Below are 19678 nucleotides of genomic sequence, written 5' to 3' on the forward strand. Positions count from 1 at the left end.
TTCAGCCCTCAGGGCATCTTTGTGGCCCTCCTCTGGACTCGCTCGAAGAGCTCCACTTCCCTCTTGTGCTGGGGGCTTTTTCTTTCTCTTGAGCAACAGAGAACCGCTTCCCTCAGCAGGTGGGGCTGTGAATCTGTGAGGTGACCAAGAGAGAAGCAAGGACAACCCCAGCATCGCTGCATCCTGCTCTTTAAAGCAACCAGGCTGGTAACAGGCCAGGAGGAACCAAGGCACCGCAGCCTGGTTCACCCCAGCAGGCAGCACTCAGGGCTTCGCGCTCACACAGCCAAACCCAGTGCCCAGTGACATCTTGAACCCGGTGCCAGGGGCACTCAAAGGATCTGTCCCAGCCAGGGGCAGGCAGATGCATGGGGTGATGCTCTCAGCCATGCCCCCTTCGCACACACAGCAGTCATGCGCATTGGTGGCAAGCATATGGCAGCACAGATGGGCTGTCTGCAAACGGGGCCAAAGCCCTGACTGCAAACACACACAGCAGTAAGAAAGCAAACCCTCCTGAGGTCCCCCCCACGCAGCCAGGACGCGGTTGGGATGGGCTCGTGCAAAGAGGGAAAGGGCACTCACCTCTCGGAACAGTTCATGGTTTATTACTAAAGGAAGGCAAAGAGGAGTTTGTAAAATGCAGGTGGAAATGCAAAGCCCAAGGAGAAAAGGGGCGGCTTTCCTGCCCTCAGCCTCCAGCTTTGGGAAATCCTTTTGATTTACATGGACTGAGCTGTTTCCAGTTTGGGAGGGGTTGGAAGGAGAAGGGGAGGAGGTACTCCTTCCTCCAATACATGGGGGAAAAAGAGCTTGGGGGCAGGAAACTGGGGCAAGAAAGGAAAACGCACTGGGGAGACGTGTTCCCTGCTGTGCTGCTTGCCGCTGTCCTCAGTTAGGGTCTCCAGCGGGGTCCCCGAAGAGCCCCGTCCCTGGAAGCCGCCCCAGAGCCCAGCGCACATCCCTGCAGCCTCCGCATCCCTTCCTCTCCCCTTGAAGCGCCTGGGGCCGCACGGCACCGCCCGGGGCCGGGACTCACAGGGAAATCCGGCCTCGGGCGGGCGATTCAGCGTCAGCGGCGGTTGCGAAGGCGGGGAGCTGGGGGTGGTTGTGCAAACACCGCGTATCCCAGCAACTCCCCTGGCTCCCAATGGATGGGGAGCGGCTGGGAACCCCAGCTCCATGCGCTGGTGCCTGGCAGCCGCCACCCTCAGCTCCTTGGGCACCTTACTTGCTTTTCTGGGTGCCTTTCTGGTGCCTCCTGTTCCCCCTCTGTGTCTCCCCGTTTTCAGGGTCTCTCACTGTGCAGCAGCACAAGGGGGGCCAGCCCCGGTGAGGAGCTCAGCCCAGCACCACTGGGGACAAACCCCTGCTGCAGCCAGCTCCCAGTGCAGCATCCCAACCCTATGGGGCTGCCTTCACCCCTTTTCCCAGGGAGCCGCAGGGGGGACCGGTCAAAGGTGAAGGGGACAGGCAGCAGATGACACCCAGGGTGGGCAGGGGAATGGTGCCTGCTCCCCGACACCCCATCTGCCTTGACCAGGCTCTTTGGAAGAGCTTGGGAAGCTCAAATCTCACCACAGCAAAAAGAAATATTGTGGAAGCTCTGGGTACCAGCGAGGAGCCTAACTCTGAGCCTGGGGATGGAGTGAAGGAGTTATAAACGAGCACATTGCAAGGGATCAGGGGTGAAAAGGGATGAGGAGGAGGAAAGGTGTGGGTAACTGTAAGGAATAAAGCTCATGAAGCAAAGGGGCAGAGTCTGAAGGAGGGGCCCAGCACATTCCCGAGCCCGAGCTGGGGACCGCTGGCACGTCCAGATCTGCCGTTAGGGATGACGATTGCCCAACGCAGCCCAAGGGGCTGAGTCAGGGCTGGGAAGGGCGGTGGCTGCGGGGTGAAGCTCAAAACCACCCCAGCTCCTGCTCTGCCACTTTGCACCGCGGCAGGAACCAAGCCCCCTCCTCGCACCGCAGCCATGGTGAGTGCACCGGGACCCCGTTTGGGGAGGGAGAGCCAGGTCCTTAAGGGCAGGAGGGCGATGGAAAAGGCGCTTTTCCTACAAGTGGCCCCAGAGCTGAAGGCACGAGGCGGTTTGGCACCGGAGAGAGCAGGCGGCACCAAGGGCTGAGCCCAATCTTTGCCAGAGAGGGGGCCTGGGTAGGGGAAGAGGGTGCAGAGGTTGAGAGGGAGGGCAGAGGGTCCCTGCAGGTGTGGGGCACTATGGGGTGGGCATTTGAGTTGTTCTCCCCCATCCCCTTCACTCCCCTCTTCTCCTTTTTCCCACTGGTACTTCCGCTGCCCATCACCAGACTCAGGGCTGCAGCTCCACCCCTCTGCCCCCCCAGCACCAGGGGAGCCAAGAGCTAAGGACCTGAGGCTGAGTAAGCTGAGCCCCTGTCACATTCACCAAGCTGAGGCTGAGGCCGGGCAGGATGTGGCAGGGAGGCCCCAGGATGCTGAGGCTCCCCCCAGCCCTGCCTGCACTGCCCTGCCCCAGAGACTGGAGCCCTGCATCCCCCCCACCTTGCCCTGTCCAACCCTGCTGCGGAAGGAGCCAACTCCGCTTGCATTTTTCTCTTATGACTCAGTCTCTGCCCTGCGCAGACAGGGCAGGGGGAAGGAAAGGGGGGAGGACGGGGTTATCTGTCCAGAAACCCAGCCCCAGCCGAGCTGCAGCGCATGCAACAAAGCCCAGCAGGTCACTGCGGTTGCAGCATCAGCTTTTCCCAGTCCTGAACACTCCTCTATGGGAGCTGCCATGTCCCCAAGGGATTTTCCATGAGCCACTCCCCAGCCTCCTGGGTCCTTCCTGCACCACAGCAACAAGAAATGCAGTTGGACAGGTTGGGCATAGGAGAGTGCTCCAAGTGCAGGAGGCCCCTCCAGCCCAGCTCCAGAGCTCCCTTCCCCACCCCACTGACCTTGCTTCTTGCTCCAGCAGCCCACAGAGACCGAGCGCTGCATCGAGTCCCTGCTCGCCGTCTTCCAGCGGTACGCGGGGCGCGAAGGGGACAACTGCACCCTCTCCAAGAAGGAGTTCCTGGCCTTCATGAACACCGAGCTGGCCGCCTTCACAAAGGTGAGCAAGGCCACGAGAGGCTCCTGAGGCTTCAGCCCCCAGGATGGCAGTTAAAGCCTCTGAGCACCACGGTGGGCAATGGGACGAGCTCTCTCCCACCAGGAGCCAGAGCAATGCGAGTTGGCCTGGCTGGATCCTGCCTCCCTCCATCAATCCCTGTCCTCTGGCACTGAACAGGTTTGGAGAGGGGCAGACATAAATTCAAACTCTCTTTGGTCTTCTGCAGAACCAGAAGGACCCGGGTGTTGTGGACAGGATGATGAAGAAACTGGATTTGAACAGTGATGGGCAGCTCGACTTCCAGGAGTTCCTGAACCTCATCGGGGGCATTGCGGTGGCCTGCCACGAATCCCTGGTGGTTAATGCCCATCCCCGCTAGTCCTGCCCATTAGTGTCTCCCCCCCCGCTGTGCACATTCCTGGAACAAAAGCAATGCAAAGCTGGAAGCAGAATGGGATGTACCCAGTCTCCTTTTTTATGTATAAAATAAAAGGTTTCAAACCCTAGTGGAAGGCATGGTTTTATTTCAGCATCATGAGGGAGGAGAAAGGACTAAGAAAGTAAATCCAGGCACAGAGGGAGCAGGATCTCAGTCCAGCCCTCTGCTGCTCCACTGATGTGCAAACACACGTTCTTATCCTCATCACTGCCGGAAAATACAACCTGCCTGGCTCTGGAGCTCCTCCAGCCTGGTAAATGCCACAGGGAAAGGTACAGCAACACAACAGGGTACAACCACACGAGGTAAATGCAAAGGCAGGAGCCTCACCAATCAGGATAATTTGAGCACTGACAACTGCAATTACACGCTAATAATTAGCCAAAGCAGCCCCTGCTGGCATGATACGTTATGTCAGGCCTACAGCCTCCATTTTCTGGAGCCTCCAAACCTGGCAATGGACAGGAAAGGGAGGTGAAGAGAGAAAATTCAATCAAATCTCTCTTCTCTCTCAGTAAGACCAACTGAGCACCAGAAAGATCAAGGTGGTCAATTCACTTTATTGATGAGGCAAGCTGATTATTTCAGAGAAATGCTGCTAGGACACCAAAACAAGCAGTTACCACTAGCACCTGAACACTGCTGAGCTGCTCTCCTGCCTCTTCTGAGCTACCCCCAGAGCAGGGACTGGCCCTGGCCCTGGTTTCAGGCATTCCCATGAGAGCCAGGCTTGGCTCTTCCTGCTGCCCAGACTGCAGCAGGGCTCTGAGCTCTTCTTTCAGGAGCTCAGCACTAAGGATGTAAGAGGCAGCCGCTGGCTTTTCCCTCTGGAAAAGATTTGCCTTAAGAAACTTCGCATCAGCTGGATCTGGAAACAGAAGCACAAGTTGCGACTACCTGGGAGCAGCTCAGAGTCTCACTACAGCATTCCTGGGTGGGGAAGAGCAGGTAAGATGCACTCTATGGGGAAGAGACTAGACTAAAAGCTGGAATGGTGGGAGGTGAAGGTTTCCACGCTGTGCTGTGGAATGGGGCCATTTCCCTCTGGTCCAACACCTCCCAGGGATGGGCTCCTAGCGGAACTGGAGCGGGCTGATCCGCAGCCCAATGACATCTTTGCCAATCTCTGTCACCTGAGGAATAAAAAGGAGATGATCAATGCTCCAAGGACAGCTCTCAAGCACACACTGACTGTAACGTCAGGCCCTGAAGGGCATTCAGGCACTTGAATTACACAGTATTTCACAATTCCCAAACTGTTCCAAGGCCCCCGACATTCAACTCGACCCACAACCCACGCCAAGGCGGTTTAGAGGGAGCACGGGGCAGCTGCTGAAGGGGATTCTGAAGGGAAACATCATAAGCTGGGAGAAGGTGGTGACAGACATCGAAGCTCCCTTACCGTCGTGACACGGCAGATCTGCCCATGGAACTCGGGGCAGTAGCAGGCCCCACTGAGAGGACACTTCTCCACAGGTTTGCCACGATAGATGGGTCGGTAGGAGGCAGCACAGATGTCAAAGGGGTTGTGCATGTCGTAGTTGAGCTGGTAGGTGTCAGTGGGATTCTTCTCACAGGCCGACAGGATCTTACGAGTCTGCCAAAAGCAACCACATTGAGCAGAGGAGCAGCTCGGAACCAGTGCAGAGGTCTGCCACTGCAGATGCTCCTGCCCATGCACCTCACAGCCATACCTGCTGGGCCACCTCCGGCTTCGGACCCAGCTCCAGCAGCCGACGAGCAAAAGTAGCAGCGGTCTTGAAGTTCTTGAGTTTGAAGAAGAGGTTGAGAGCAGTACGCAGCACCAGGATCATGTGCACAGGCTGCAGGTTGGAGTGGGTGAAATAGGCTGCCATCTGCAGTGGGGTGAAAGAAGGAAAACAGGGATACAATCACCACCAACCCTGGCTGCAAGAAACCCCTGCCACGTAACGCCTGCCACATCTGCTTTAAAGGAGGTCATAGCAGAACGCAGGATTCTCACTGCCTTTTTAAACCCAAAGGTTACTCCCCACATCATCTGCCTCTTCGTGAAGGATGTCACCGAGTTTCTGTACCTCACAGATTCGCTTCTGCTGCTCCAGGGTCTCTTTGGGCAGCTTCTTCCGCTCAATCTCCATTGAAAGTCCTACAATATACTCCCGGCAAATGGCTATGAGCTGCTGGGCCTTCCAGAGAGGAAAAGAGAGTCAGGCATCCAGCCTCCTGCCCCAAGGGCATGCAGACACCACGCAAGAGGAGTCTGCCCCTCACCTCGGCAATCTCCTGCTTGTTGTCCACCACCAGCAAGGGCACGCTGAGCAAGATGGAGCGGAACTTCTCCACGGCCTCCTCGAACTTGCCGGCTGTAGTGAGCTGGTAGCAGAGCTGCAGGCGCTGGATCAGGTCATTGAGCTTCAGTCCAACAGCAGGGAGGGCATTCTTCAAGCCAGCATCTTTCCTGGGGGCACCAAAGAGGGGGTGGAGGTATAAATGGGACCACTGCAGAGGCCAGCAGGAACATGCACATTGTCAACTCAATAGCAACTTGTCAGATATGGTTTGACCTAGGGCCATGCTGCCCTTCTTCACCAGTAGCTTAGCACAGGACACATCTGTGCCTCCAGGATTCTGCTGCCCACAACGCCCAGCTCCCTCTGCATTAGTGCAGGCTGGGAAGTCTGGCTCCTTCTTCTACTGTAAAACACAGGCCTGTGGTTCTCAAGATGCCCCAGAGCAGCTTTGTGGAGGCAGAGCATTAGTGCTAGAAAACTCAGCATTCCAACTGCCTCACACTGGTTTTAGAATCACAGAAGGGTTTAGTTTGGAAGGGACCTTAAAAATCTCATCTAGATCCAACCTCCTGCCACAGGCAGGGACACCTTCCCCTAGCCCAGGTTGCTCCAAGCCCCGTCCAACCTGGCTTTGAAAAGCCTTTTAGTCTCTAACCAAAAAATGGAAGCAGTTCAACACCTTTACATCTAAGAGCAGGAGCAGAGAAATCCCACTGAAGACAGAATGCTCCCTATTTAAATCCCACAAACAGGAAGGCTCCTCCCTTCACAGCAGAGGGAGAAGATATTTCTGTCTACAACACCAAGGAGTCTGAGAGGTCTATGGCACAAGGAAGAGAGCACAGCAAAGGAGCTAACCCAGTGCTTACCAGTTGCGATGTGGGTACCCATACATGGCAGGGAGACATGGCAGGGCTTGGTAGGTCGTACGGCCACGGGCATAGGTTTGCAGGAACAACTGCTTGTAGGGTCCAAAGTTTGTTACTCCTACCTGGTCATGGAGGAGCTGGAAGAGACACAATGATCTGAGGAGTGAGAGCTGTCCAAAGGGGACACAGACATCTCTCAGGCTCCCAGCACCTTTTATTCTATACCCAGAGAAACCAATGCACAAAATGGTCCACAACAGGACACAAAATGAAGCTTCAGACTAGATCAGAGACAAAATACATGGGGATAGTCTTTTCCCTACACATTCCAGGGGAAACTTACTCTCATTGCTGTCTCAAAGGAGCCTGCCAAAATGTGGTCAACAGGAAGCTGAGAATTGTTACACCAAACCTACATGAACAGAAGGGAAACATTTACAAGAGGAACTGTATCTGCATGCACTTGTCTTACCTATCCCCACTACCCCTAACTCCCCTTAACACAGCTCCTGTGTTGTGCTCACAGGTGAGTGCTAACAAGGACTGAACCCCCAAAAAAGAAGCACCAAAGCAGAAAGGTCCTGAGCAAGACAATCAAAGACTTGTGCCATTACCTGAGCTGGGCTGGTGCCCTTGGTGGGTGGCACAAAGAATCCATCCTCTGTGGATCCTGCTGGGCCAGCAGGAACATCCTGGGGGAGCACATAAACCAGGGATAAGTGTGGAAGTTTCCAGCACTCAGATGCAATCAGAGCTGGCCACAGCTGTGGTGACCAAGCCTCTGAAGAAGCCCAGAGCACGCTTCCCCCATACCCTATACTATTCCACAGGCTGTCATTGCTTTCCAAAGTAACTACCACTGGGCTACTTAAGAAGCCTCCTACCAGTTCAGGGGGAAGATCCAAATCTTCTTCAACTTCCCATCCACCTCCTTCTTCCTGTCCTTTACCTAGGCCTTCCTCTCCAAAGTTCTCTCCAGCATCCACAAAGCCATCTGCATGGAGGGAGCAGGGAAGAAATACTCAAGAGCTCTTACACAGGCACACGCTTACACTTCTGCATGAGGGGCTCTTGGATTCACCCACCTTCATCCAGCTGCAGCTCTGCATCTTCTCCCCAGCCTTCAGTGCCAACAGTGTCGATATCAATATCAGCAGCCAAGGCACCCCCTTTGCCTACAAAAAGAGCAGGATCCTTTATTTACTCATGGCTGAAGTGCTAAGCAAAGAATTAGGTTAGGTGAGCAACCTCCCCTCCAGTTGTTAAGTCCCATCTGGTGCTAAAAGGGCCAAGATTTGAGAGATTTGCCACAGATGGTGCAAATGCCATGCTGGATTCCCACCTCTGCTAGTAGCCCACAACAAATCTGAGGGTAACAGCAACAGGTGAGGAGCCACAGAGACAAATAACTCCATTGTGCACATCACAGCTTAATGCAACTTCCCAAGTCCAAAGCAATACCTTTGCTAGCAATTGTTCCTTCAAAGAACCCCTTGGAGACAGTCAGCAATGGCCAGTTGGTATCCAGAGGCATGACAGGAGCAGGAGGCTGCAGTAGCTTTGCATTGTGATCAATGTCTGGAATCTGAGCAGAGAGGAGCAGAAAACAGTGAAAGGCCACATAAGGGAAATCCCATTCTTTGTCCTACCCTCCTCCAAGCAGCACAGATGGTCTCAAGCCTGATAAGCAGTGACTGGAATGGAGATGGCTACTCCCTCCCAGAAAGGAGCTGCCTGGCCAGTCACACTAACACCAGATCCACTGCCACCTTTCCAAGCTCTAGAGCTCTTGTAATGCAGCAGGAAGCATTAGTGGGGTTGCTAACCGTTTCCTTCTCAGGATCAAATGTTTCCTTCAGGCTTTCAGCTTCTTCATCCAGGCCATGAGTTGCAGCTGTGAGATAGGCCAAGGACTCTGCAATGAGATACAACATGTTCTTCACTGCCAAAAGCAAACACCCCACATCATCATGCATGGCCAGACTCTCACAAACGAAGGATTAGCAGCATACCAAGGTGTAGAATCACACCTTTAGGGTGTCACACTGGATTCAGGACTGAAATGTGCAGGCAACAATTTGTGATCTGAATATGCTCTACAGTTGATTCAGGTCTCCTCGATGGTATTTGAGCTCTTGGGTTACTTTCTGCTCACTTGATTTAGTTTCTCAGGTAAGGGATTATCTGCCCCCAAAAATGACTTCATCCCAACAACCTCTCCACAGCTTCTCCCCAGGCAACAGGGACGTACGTCAGTCTGATATTACTCACTCTGGCCACAGTTCTTCAGGATCCTCACTCTCTCTGCCACATCTCCCAGATACAGGGCATTCTGGTAGTGGCCACTCATATCTTTACGGATCTCAGCTGAACCAAAAGGAAAAGAAGTCACGATAGCTTTGCTGTTCCTGGCTTCCACTGTGATGCTGCCCATTCCCTCTGGGAATGACACTCAGATCCTCTTTATTTCATTCTTCTTTGCCACCACCCTGCCACTCACCTATCTTCATCATCTTGCGAAGCTTCTCCAGATTGCCAGTGATGAGATAGAGGAAGGAGAGCCTGTCGAAGTTCTTGGTGCGCTGGTAGCACATCTCCACTATCTGGTGGTTTCCCTGCAGCAACGCCACTTCTCCCAGTTTCTCCCAGCAATTCTTGTCATCCAGAGCTTTGGCTGCTTCCAGAGCAATCTGGATATGATATAATGATATCATACAGAGAACTGACAGGATTAAAAAGGCTTGGCAGAAAGCAGTTTTCTTTGCAGGCTTCTGTTAATAATGCCCATGATGGAAAGCATGGGATTACAAGGCTCACTGCAGTAAATCATGCCCCCAGCTGGAGCATGTTAGTAAGGCTCCTACCGTCCTCAACAATATCACTCTCAACTAAGACATCTACCTCCCAATACTCTTCCTCCCTGCAGCAAAAAGTAAGGTTTGCAAGTGATGCCTTAAAGGACAACCTGGTGGAAGGTGTCCCTGCCCATGGCAGAGGGTTTGGAACCTGAGCTTCAAGGTCCCTTCCAACCCAAACCACCCTATGATTCCACGATGACTCTATGACATGCCTTTCCCACAGCTCACCTCAATGTTACCACACTCCAGTGCCAGGCTGAAACGGGTCTTCTCATCCTTGACAAAGTGCAGGGCCACCTCTGGGTAACCCTTTTTCTGCAGGTAGGCAATGATGGACTGGCCCACGAGCTTAGCATTCCTCACCATGTGCAGCACCTGCAGAGATTTACACTGTTAACAACTTCTCTCTACCCTCAGGTATAGGTCAAGGAAGAGTGCAGTGCTCCTCGTGTCTCCTCACCTCATCGTACTTTCTGTTGATCAAAGCCAGCTTGAATTTGAATTCTGTGGGATCAATGGTGAGCACCCTGGGGCGACACTCTCTGTCCAGGCAGTAGACATTGTTCCCCTTCACTCGGGTAACGTAGATCGGCAGGTCCAGGGTGCGGATAATTCCATGATCCCTATTGCCAACACACAGCACACGTGTGACGTGCACACCAGCCCAGCCCGGCTGTACAACCACATTCTCTATCTCCCAAAGGAGGATCAACACTCTGCCTGTTATTTTAGCCTGTGTTCTAAAAGCAAACCCCACTCAGATGAAACAGTGCAGCCATCCAGCCCAACAATAAAATCCCAGTGCACAGGGTAAGCAACCAAACGCAAGTACTTGGCTCTATTATCTGCCTTGGTGGACATCCATGCTGTAATAAAGTCCCTTTCACAAGCCTCAGCTTTGGCATTGGCCAAACCACCCCCCCACCCCACCCCGAGCCTGCACAAGGCCTGTCAGCCCAAGGACTCCCAGACTCACCCTGTGGTGACAGCGTATTTGATGTGATTGCTGGTGGTGTAGATGAAAACACCGCTTTCATCCCAGGCACCACTCTTGACACGGATGTTCTCATGGATGTTACACAGTGACTCCAGCTTTCTGTTGCAGATCATGATGGCTGGGGAGGAAAACCAAAGGAAGATAAGCTAGGGAAGCCTCTAATGTAAAACAGCTGCCTCTGAATTACAACTTCTCTCTTCCATAATCCCAGCAACAGGAACTGCATTCCGTGTCAGACACCAAGGAGGTGACAGCAACCAAAAATAAACTGTCATCATGAAAGAGATTAGCTGGATCATTCTGAGGAGTACAATAAGCCCTCTGTTTTACAAGCTTACAGAAGACAAGGCGGCAGAGCCCACGCTGTGAACATCTTCAGCTGCATCTTCACTGCACTGAACGGTCCCCTTAGCAGGGACTCTGCTCCCAGCCAAGGAAGGAGCTAGCGTGTACCAGGGTCCACATGAAACACTGCACACCCTGCCACTTACCATGCTTAGCCAGCAGAGCCACGTGGGACATGTCAGCCGACCAAATGACATACTTCACCTTGGAGATCTTCACAGAGGCCAAAGTTCTGGGAAAGGATAGCACTGACATCAGAGCTGGACACCCTCCACAGCCCAGTTCTCTCTGTAAGAACCACCAGTGCCCAACAGCCTGAACCCAATCAGCAGATGCTCTGAAGCCCCTTTGTGCCATCCTACTGCTATAAAATCATAAGGCAGGACTGAGTGTCCCTGCAGTCCAGTCCAGCAAAACCAACCTGTGCAATAACAAATATGTTTCAGTGACAACTGACTTCAAAACCTGGATTTCAAATAAGGCTTTAGGGATGGATTTACAGAACAAAGGAAATGAGGTATTTCTAAGCAGCATTCACAGTGTTTTATTTACTTGTAACTTTCCCAACGATACTAGAAAAAATGAAGGCATACAAATAAGGGAATGAGGCTCCAGGAGGACCTTAGAGCAGCTTCCAGCTGCTAAAGGGGCTGCAAGAAAGCTGGAGAAAGGCTTTTGGCAAGGCCCTGTAGGAACAGGGCAAGGGGAATGGCTTTAACCTGCTCAAGGGGAGACTGAGCTGAGCTCTTAGGCAGAAACTCTCCCCTGTGAGGGTGCTGAGGCGCTGGCACAGGGTGCCCAGAGAAGCTGTGGCTGCCCCATCCCTGGCAGTGTCCAAAGACAGGCTGAAGCAAGCTGCTCTAGGGGAAGGTGTCCCTGCCTGTGGAAGGGGGTTGGAACTGGATGAGCTTTAAGGCCCCTTCCAACCCAAACCAGTCCGGGATTCTATGATGATTCTGGACATAATCAACACACACTCTATCTATCTGCAGATAATCCAGAACCTTCTCAAGCCTACAAGATGGCCAAAAGCACCAACTCCTTGCCTGTTTCTTTGTGGCTAGCAACACATATACCAGCACAAAACATGCTGCCAAAGAGCATTATGAGTAGATATAAAACCTAGGGGACAAGACATCAGGCGGGCTTAGCTTGATTGAGTTTGGGCTTTTTGATTTCTCTCCTCTTTTATAGCACCCCACTCTGCAGTCACAGGCTTTACAAGGGTATGGCACACATCTCTCTGTGATCAATGGCACCATGCCTGCAGCATAAATTGCACCTTGGCTGTGTTTACACTCTGCTCTTTGTAACAGTTGTTAGCCGTGGTTTGGATCAGTCTGACACAGCCTGCAGCTGATGCTAAGTTCTGGAGTGCATTAATAGCTATTACTTGTCCCTAGAGGGCACACGCCAGCAGGATGACAATATTGAACCTTCTCCCAGCAGACCAGAGCTCACCGCTTCTGCTGCACGTCAAAGAGGGTGATGGAGTCTGCATCTCTTAGTAACAGGTTCCCTGTGCCAGCATAGAAAATCTCATCACAGTTCGGCACCTGCACCTTCTTCGTGATCTCGTTCTTCAGGTTTTTGATGAGGATCTGCCAGGTGAGGAAATGCAAGAGCACAGGGCAGTTAGGTAGATTCTACAAAGAAATTTAGGATTATTTTACTTTTTGTATGGCTGAACCTCAGGCACAAGAGGCCAAAATAAGCCTTTCTCGAGGCAGGATCAAACTTCACCCTCTTGCGAAACCCAACTCAGGGTTCAGACACAGTGCATCCCTCCCTTCCTGCCCCACCACCATCACTACTAACTGGCTGATACAGTTTACACACCCTCTCTACAACAGGAACAAAGTAAATAGTAGGGGAAGTGCGAGAAACAGTGTAGATAATAAAAGGAAAGAAGCTGAAAGGGGAAATTGGTAAGTGGAGGTGGGGAAGGCAGAGAGGAGTAACACAACTGGCATGAAATAAGCCCACGTTTACTAAACCGAAAGCACTATTAAGGAAAAGAAAAGGAAAGAATACAATATCCTGCATGGGGCAAAGCGCAAGACCTTCCTTCTCCTTCACATCAAGTGAATTCAAGCACGGAAAACTGTCCACAACTGTCTTTCCCCCTTCCTTCTCCAACAGCACTCCGCATATGAGAACAAAGAGCTCTATTAAAATCTAACCTGTTTTCACTATTTCCCATTACTTTCACGCTATGGAAGTGACTTGGGTGGCTTCACAGTCCTGTTCTGATCAGCCTTCACTCTTGAGCCTTGCAGTAGCAGGCTTCCAGCAACAGAGCTATAATTTACTACCAAAGAAGTTAAATCCTATTTCAACCCATTCCATTTCCACTGTGCGATATTTCTTTGTGTATGGCTGCAGCCCACACTCTGCTGACAATGCTCTGCCAGTCTACTTGGATCTCCAATAATTCCATGAACCCAACCTCCCTCCTTTCCATCTGCAAGCTTCCAAATGACACCCTGTTAAAGAAACGACCCTATTAAGCGTGTCCCCTTACCGAGTGCATGCGATCCAAGACTGCAAAGCGGTTCCGAGCTACCCACACAGCTGTTAGCCCAGAGGAACGCTTCCCTTCAGGGGCTGGGGAAGAGCAAAACGCAGGCAGTGAATAAAACCTCTGGCAGGCTCTTACAGCAACACATTAGTCAGTCTTGTTTGAGCCCATCTTGGCTGTTGAAGCTGCTTCCTACTAATTCCTGTTTAACCTGAGGCTATTCACAAGACTCATTCCCCCCCTCCCCTTCCCCGATGTCCTTTTGGATGTAGACGTGGCCAGTGCCAGTCCTTCCCTCCAGCCAAGGCACAAGGAGCTGCTTGGCGCTGCACTGGGTGACAGCACCGTCTGTCACACTAACGAGCAGAGCCTTCATGGCCAAACGAAGCGAGCAGCGAGGGTCCCAGCTTCAGTGGAAGCTTCTCTCCCCCCACTGCAAACTGATCTATAACAAGCTGGAGGAGAAAGGCTGAGCTCTCCCCAGCACGCAGCTGTGCTCCCTGCTTTCAAATGCTAATACAAACACAGCTCTCTGCATGTCAGGCAGCCCCAGTGAATAGTGCTGAGGGATGTGCTTCAGATGGGGAGAAGGCTTTCTGCAGCAAGAGGGAACAGAGAAGTGAAAAAGCTGCTGTTTTGGTAAAAAAAATGATCTTTAATTCTCAGGCCCTTTTCTCTCTGCTCCCCACAAGTGTTTTTGGAGACACACACACTACACCAAGTGCTGTTTCATCAAGACAGTGCCATTTGTGGCCAATCTACATCCTAACAAAAGGTGGCTTAAACCTCACTGCTTCACCCTTCAGCCCTTATTTACGACCCAACCCAGGAAAGACTTCTCTGAATTCAATTCCCAGTTCCACTTGGGGCTTTCTGACGGCAACTTCACTTGGTTTACTGAACCACCACAACTCAACATTTTTACTGGCTTTAAATCTTTAACACAGACCATAGATCGGGCAGAAAATGATTGAAATATATTACCCAAAAGACTATTAGAGTGTGGTAACAAAGCTTGGCTTCCCAGTCTGATAAAGCTGAAGGACATGAGGATGATAGCTCCAAGCACATGTTATATACCTGCATCATCATCCCAGGAGATCATCAGAAGGTTGCATAATAGCAGCTTGCTGGAAAAAATACTTATCAACCAGTACAATTTTATGTTATCCTTGAAAATGTACTAAAGTAGATGGCTTTCATGAGGCCTTCCTCTGGAAGGAGAATATCCCCTTCTCTTCATTTAGAGGGTCACAAGCTGGGTGTCTCCAGACAAGTCTCAATCAAACTAAGTATTTGAAACCTATTCAGTAACACTTAATCTACAGTAAGTCACTAAAAAGCTCACTTTCTAATTCTCTCTCCAAATACAGCTCCTGACTGTGCTTAGCAAAGAAATCCTCCCTCCATCAGACCTGCAGAAATCCATAAATCCATGAGTAAGAGAGCTGGATTCCCATCTAACTCATTCATCACTCCCCCTCATCTCAAAATCTTTACTGCCGTGACGACAGAGGCAGGAGGAACCAGCTGGAGTTTCAGATCCCAAATGGAATTCACAGTTACGAGAAAGAATTACTTGGTTTTTCCCCTCTAAATCACGTTTTGACTTGTAAATTGCACAAAACTGATGTGGAATTTGCCGAGAGGAAGAAGTGACTACTGGCAGCCTGGCACTGTCACTTTTACAGCCACTTTTCAGAGTATAAAACCTCTTAGAACAAACCGTATCTGGTTAAAATCCATCTCTGTTGACAAGCCAGGAAGGCTGCCTGCTGCGTGGAAAGGGGGAATGCAAAGTTCCTAATAACCAAATTACAAAATATATATTTGGAGCAGTAAAAGTTTGGGATGAACATGAATTTTTCAAGTCAGTGTGGTGTGATATAGTGAGCAGGAAGCCTGCCAAATGACATGTGCTGCAGGGGCATTAGGAAACAGAGAGGAAGAGTCCAACAAGGAGAGGCTTAGAGAAACAAAGCTGGTTTTACATATAACACACACACAGTTGGAGAGCAAAGGAGGGGACAGTCACACAATAATAAACCCACACAAGGATTAATGGGAAAGAAGAAATGCCTACCATCGGGATTCTGGGAGTCAGCATCCTTGGGAATGGTGTAGAGGTCATATGTACTGTTCTCTAAGTTGCTGGCTCTCTGTAGAGAGAGGGGGAAAAAGCCATTTGGAGACAGGATTTCACAGGGCCAACACTCAGAGCCTCATGGCAAGGTCTCCAGCATATCAAGCAGCAGAACAGACTTACTGTGCAGAGGAGGACAGCGTTCTCAGCGGGGTTGTAGGACATGTTGAACACAGGGAACTTGGAACCACTGAAGGAGAGTCACGAAGAAAAGAGAAGGTTAAGGAGGACCAAGGCTATTTCAGAGCCACCTTCTGATAAAAACTCTTTATCTTCTGAAATACAGTGAGTACCAGCAAAGCTCAGTTTTGATTGAGTCAAAACCATTTGGAAACACTGTGAGAACATCAGAGTTTCATAAATGAAAGAGCTGGCGTTTCAGTTTGACACTTAAAATTAGAAATATGTACCTATAGACACGTAAAAATTGACTTAAAAAACTTCTTGTAGGCTTGGTAAGTTCACCTGCCAGAAAAGTCAGCTGAAACTGAGGTATGTGACTAGAACTGTACCACCTATGTGCAAACAAGAAATTAATCAGAGACTCAAGATACCGGTAACACCTCTTGGAATATGATGAGTCCCCACCTCCTACCTTCTCAGCTGCATGACAGCAACGTCCTTTGAGCTGTTGAAATCAAGCTGGCGGAGAAAACGGTCCTTCACATAATACAGCATGTTCCCATGCACAGCATAAGCAGGTCTCTCACGCTCCAGTTTGAACACAATCATGCCACCATCATGGCCTGGAAAAGGCATGTGAGGATTCAAACATGTGAACTGTACCCCATGGGTTTTCTCATGGTGAAGATGACACCACCAAGCCCTTCAAACCACGGAAGAGCCAATCAATACCATAACCACTGACCACCAGCCACCTCTGCCCCTCTTCAGCCTGACCAAATTAAGCAATTCCACTTCTTTCCTAATGGCCCACCCCCTGCCCATAGGTTTCCTATAGGTTTCCTAATAAATCTAAGAGCTGATACTCTTCTAGAAACACTTTACATCACTGTCACACATTTATTTAAGTGTTAGTAGTCCAGTGTGGGTTCCCCTAGGGCCTGTTCCATCCCTTCTTGGCCTTAGAACATACAGCTAAGTGATGCAGAGGCAATCTTGTTCCAGCTTGGATCTACAGCTGATACAAGGATTGTGTTTGACTAAATAAGGGTCTTTTCCCTAAGATACATTTAATAAAAGCATTCACAAGTCAGCATGCTCTGCAAAGTGTGCTAAAGGAAAGCAAATCCTGTATGGATTTCCTATATGGAATACATTTTGTCTTCACAGCAACCCATCACACATGGAGTAGGAGCTTTTTTTACCTGCAGCAAAGAGGTTGAGGTTGGGATGAGCAGCCAACACCCAAAACCGATCGTGATCACGCCGGAAGGTCTGGACACCCGTGCTAAATGTGGAACAGAAGGGATAAGGAACAGAAACAAAATGGAAACCTTTGTGTAACTTCAGTTCCCAAAATGAAGATCCTAAACTGTGACATAGTGAGCAACTAATCCAGGATTCACGATACTGGCAACACCTCTTGCCATAGAGAGCCACCTCGAGCGCTCAGCATGAGGAGACCACTGAGAGCTCAAAACACTCTTATTAAAGCCTTTTCTCAAGCAAGATGTTCCCATTTACCATATTTTAGAAGCAGTATCACTGCACAAGTCAGCCTCTTTCTTTCTTTCTTTCAGACAACTACAAGCCTAGCTCATAACACAGGCCTCAAAGGGACAGAAGATGTGCAAAACATGACTTGTCACGCATGATTTAACACTGGCACTGATGTTTAAAGAGCTGCTGGTGTTCGGCTTCTCTAAGAGTAACAGTAGGTCTTTCACACACGTATCAACTTCCATAAGAGAGCGACAAGCACAAACCGTTTAGACATATCCCACACACGGATGCTCTTGTCCTCGGAATTGCTGAGGATTAGCTCCTGCCGCGGGTGAAAGACAGCGCACGAGACGTTGTTGTAATGCCCCCGGCAAGTGTCAACCTCCCAGGCCTTTGATTCTGCCCAGAAGTGGAAAAGAATGAGGAAAACAACACTTAAACAGGTAAAGTTCTGATGAAGCACAGAAAGCACTTTATTATAGAGAGAACTGCATGGCCCACAGGCCACTATTCCATTCTCTGCAATTTACATTCAAGCTCTCCGTAACCACTAGCACAGCTCACCCAAGAGAAACAGATCAGCCAGGCCACTAAAGAGGTGCTAAAACTTGTGTTTAGCTGGACTGAGCTAACAAAAGCTCGATCACTGCTGGTGGAGGCCTTCCAGCTCTTGAATTGTTCCCCTTTCTTCATCCATCCATACTAAAAGCCACCTCAGAGTCAAGTCCTTTTAATGCTACAAGCTTCTGCACAGCACTAGGTAAAAATCAAAAGAAGCTTGAAGCATTTGCTAGAGTTCTCCTCAAACTGCAAAAGCCAATGCTGCTTAGGATTATTTACCACTCTTGCATACAGATATGTCTTCAAAGTGCAAATTACCTCCAGGTTCAGCCCACTTCAAACATAAATTTCAGCTCTTAACCCCTGCTCCCTGGGGACTCCCCCTGGAGAATCAGATAATAGTGTGGGTTGGAGGGGTCCTAAAGCTCATCCAGTTCCAACCCCCTGCCATGGGCAGGGACCCCTTCCACTGGAGCAGCTTGCCCCTGTGTCCAACCTGACCTTAAGCACTGCCAGGGATGAGGCAGCCACAGCTTCTCTGGGCACCCTGTGCCAGCGCCTCAGCACCCTCACAGGGAAGAGCTTCTGCCTAAGAGCTCAGCTCAGTCTCCCCTCTGGCAGGTTCAAGCCATTCCCCTTGCCCTGTCCCTACAGGCCCTTGTTCAAAGCCCCTCTGCAGCTGTCTTGTAGCCCCTTTAGGCACTGGAAGCTGCTCTAAGATCTCCCTGGAGCCTTCTCTTTTCCAGGCTGAACAACCCCAACTCTCTCTATGTCTTCATAGTATCCTCTTACCATTCATCCGCCAGATCTTCACTTGCCGATCATCAGCTCCTGACACAATGAGTGGCATTGTAGGGTGAAAGGCAGCCCAGTTCACCCCACGGTCATGGCCCTACAGGCAAAAACACTCACTTGTAGCAATTTGGTGATTGAACAGAATGAGTATAGGAAAGACAAAGCAACAAAGACTGCAGACAGGCTTGCCAAGACACAGCTTTCATGCTGCTCACAGTGAGTGCTTATAGACAGGAACATTATAGATGCCCGCAGTAATAAGCTTTGCAGATACCATTCTTCATCAGCAGAGCAAAGCTGCAGCTCAGCAGAGAGCAGCAATCACTTCCCAGCTTAAACAAGCCACCACGGAAGGCTGGCTTTACTATCATCTCCTCTGTTGCTTCCAATAACACAAGGTAATAACAGCTGCTATTGAACTGAGCTTTTGGCTGTACAGGGAGCATTGAATCTGTTTGGTTACAGTGCAAACATCCAGATTCAGCTTCGAAACTAAGAGAAAGTAACACCATAATCTACAAGACCATGTAACTCCAGAGCTGACTCATTTTTGTCAACCTTTTTCTCTTCTGTTGTTTTTCTGGGCTTTTAGAGGGCTATTTGTATCAGAGGGATTTCATTAAATGAATCTGAAGGGGCTGCACTGCACACACACATTGACACCGTACCTCAAGAACGTGCTTCACAACTGCATCTGTTGTCCCAAACAAGTCCACTCCTGTTATTCCCCTGACATCTGATTCCACAGCTCCAGGGGACAGGTTCTTCTTCCTTAGGCCTTGTGGAACAAAGAGGAAGCAGAAGCAGAGGTGAAGGAAGCAAAACCTGTATTATCAAGATAATGTTTCTAATTTGACAACAAGGTGAGCACACTCCTGTGCTGTTCACACACATCTTGAGGTGGAAACTGGGAACTTGAAAGAGGGTGAGAAACGTCCAGGAGCAGCTGTGGCTGCCCCATCCCTGGCAGTGTTCAAGGCCAGGTTGGACAAAGATTGGAGTAACCTGGTCTAGTAGAAAGTGTCCCTGCCTGTGGCAGGGGGCTGGAACTGGATGACCTTTAAGATCCCTTCCAACCCAGTCTGGTATTCTATGATACAAGACATTTTCAGGAGCTAAAAGTACAGGAAACAAAGCCTGCTCCTGATTCTGAAGAAAACAAAGTCATT

At 50.4% G+C, this 19678-nt stretch overlaps 2 protein-coding genes across 4 annotated transcripts in view; one reads left to right on the plus strand and one right to left on the minus strand.

Annotated features, from left to right (window-relative positions):
- Window positions 1-1796: 1796 nt before the first annotated feature.
- Window positions 1797-3588, plus strand: S100A11 (S100 calcium binding protein A11). 2 transcript variants are annotated; one of them, XM_061359493.1, is made up of 3 exons: window positions 1797-1981; window positions 2942-3082; window positions 3309-3588. In XM_061359493.1, exons 1-3 carry the CDS (start codon window positions 1979-1981, stop codon window positions 3459-3461), a joined length of 297 nt encoding a protein of 98 aa, XP_061215477.1. In that variant the 5' UTR covers window positions 1797-1978; the 3' UTR covers window positions 3462-3588. The 2 variants fall into 2 exon arrangements, with proteins under 2 accessions (XP_061215477.1, XP_061215478.1); XM_061359494.1 differs by having other exon boundaries at window positions 1798-1981; window positions 2945-3082.
- A 473-nt stretch (window positions 3589-4061) lies between these two features.
- The window catches only part of COPA (COPI coat complex subunit alpha), a 49595-nt gene continuing 33978 nt past the window's right edge, over window positions 4062-19678 (minus strand). For both annotated transcript variants that reach the window (XM_061359477.1, XM_061359476.1), the window contains 27 exons: window positions 19178-19287; window positions 18507-18606; window positions 17417-17552; window positions 16856-16938; window positions 16123-16273; window positions 15651-15717; window positions 15468-15543; window positions 13388-13470; window positions 12325-12464; window positions 11010-11095; window positions 10498-10636; window positions 9982-10144; window positions 9750-9896; window positions 9164-9353; window positions 8935-9030; window positions 8490-8578; window positions 8125-8248; window positions 7749-7838; window positions 7548-7657; window positions 7278-7355; window positions 7007-7075; window positions 6664-6800; window positions 5775-5961; window positions 5579-5689; window positions 5216-5377; window positions 4924-5118; window positions 4062-4654 (listed from right to left, as the gene is read on the minus strand). In XM_061359477.1, coding sequence (XP_061215461.1) covers window positions 4595-4654; window positions 4924-5118; window positions 5216-5377; window positions 5579-5689; window positions 5775-5961; window positions 6664-6800; window positions 7007-7075; window positions 7278-7355; window positions 7548-7657; window positions 7749-7838; window positions 8125-8248; window positions 8490-8578; window positions 8935-9030; window positions 9164-9353; window positions 9750-9896; window positions 9982-10144; window positions 10498-10636; window positions 11010-11095; window positions 12325-12464; window positions 13388-13470; window positions 15468-15543; window positions 15651-15717; window positions 16123-16273; window positions 16856-16938; window positions 17417-17552; window positions 18507-18606; window positions 19178-19287 — 3179 coding nt within the window. In that variant the 3' untranslated portion in view covers window positions 4062-4594. The remainder of the gene's footprint in view (window positions 4655-4923; window positions 5119-5215; window positions 5378-5578; window positions 5690-5774; window positions 5962-6663; window positions 6801-7006; window positions 7076-7277; window positions 7356-7547; window positions 7658-7748; window positions 7839-8124; window positions 8249-8489; window positions 8579-8934; window positions 9031-9163; window positions 9354-9749; window positions 9897-9981; window positions 10145-10497; window positions 10637-11009; window positions 11096-12324; window positions 12465-13387; window positions 13471-15467; window positions 15544-15650; window positions 15718-16122; window positions 16274-16855; window positions 16939-17416; window positions 17553-18506; window positions 18607-19177; window positions 19288-19678) is intronic.

The sequence above is a fragment of the Neopsephotus bourkii genome, unplaced genomic scaffold (genome assembly GCF_033783945.1).
Source record: "Neopsephotus bourkii isolate Nb327-2 ecotype Australia unplaced genomic scaffold, CSIRO-AGI_Nbou_v1 NB_989, whole genome shotgun sequence".
Lineage (NCBI taxonomy): Eukaryota > Metazoa > Chordata > Aves > Psittaciformes > Psittacidae > Neopsephotus > Neopsephotus bourkii.

Bases quoted from the DNA above. Each gene is read 5' to 3' on its own strand.
- S100A11 (XM_061359493.1), top strand. The intron at 3,083-3,308 runs GTGAGCAAGGCC...GGTCTTCTGCAG, and splicing joins AGCTGGCCGCCTTCACAAAG to AACCAGAAGGACCCGGGTGT.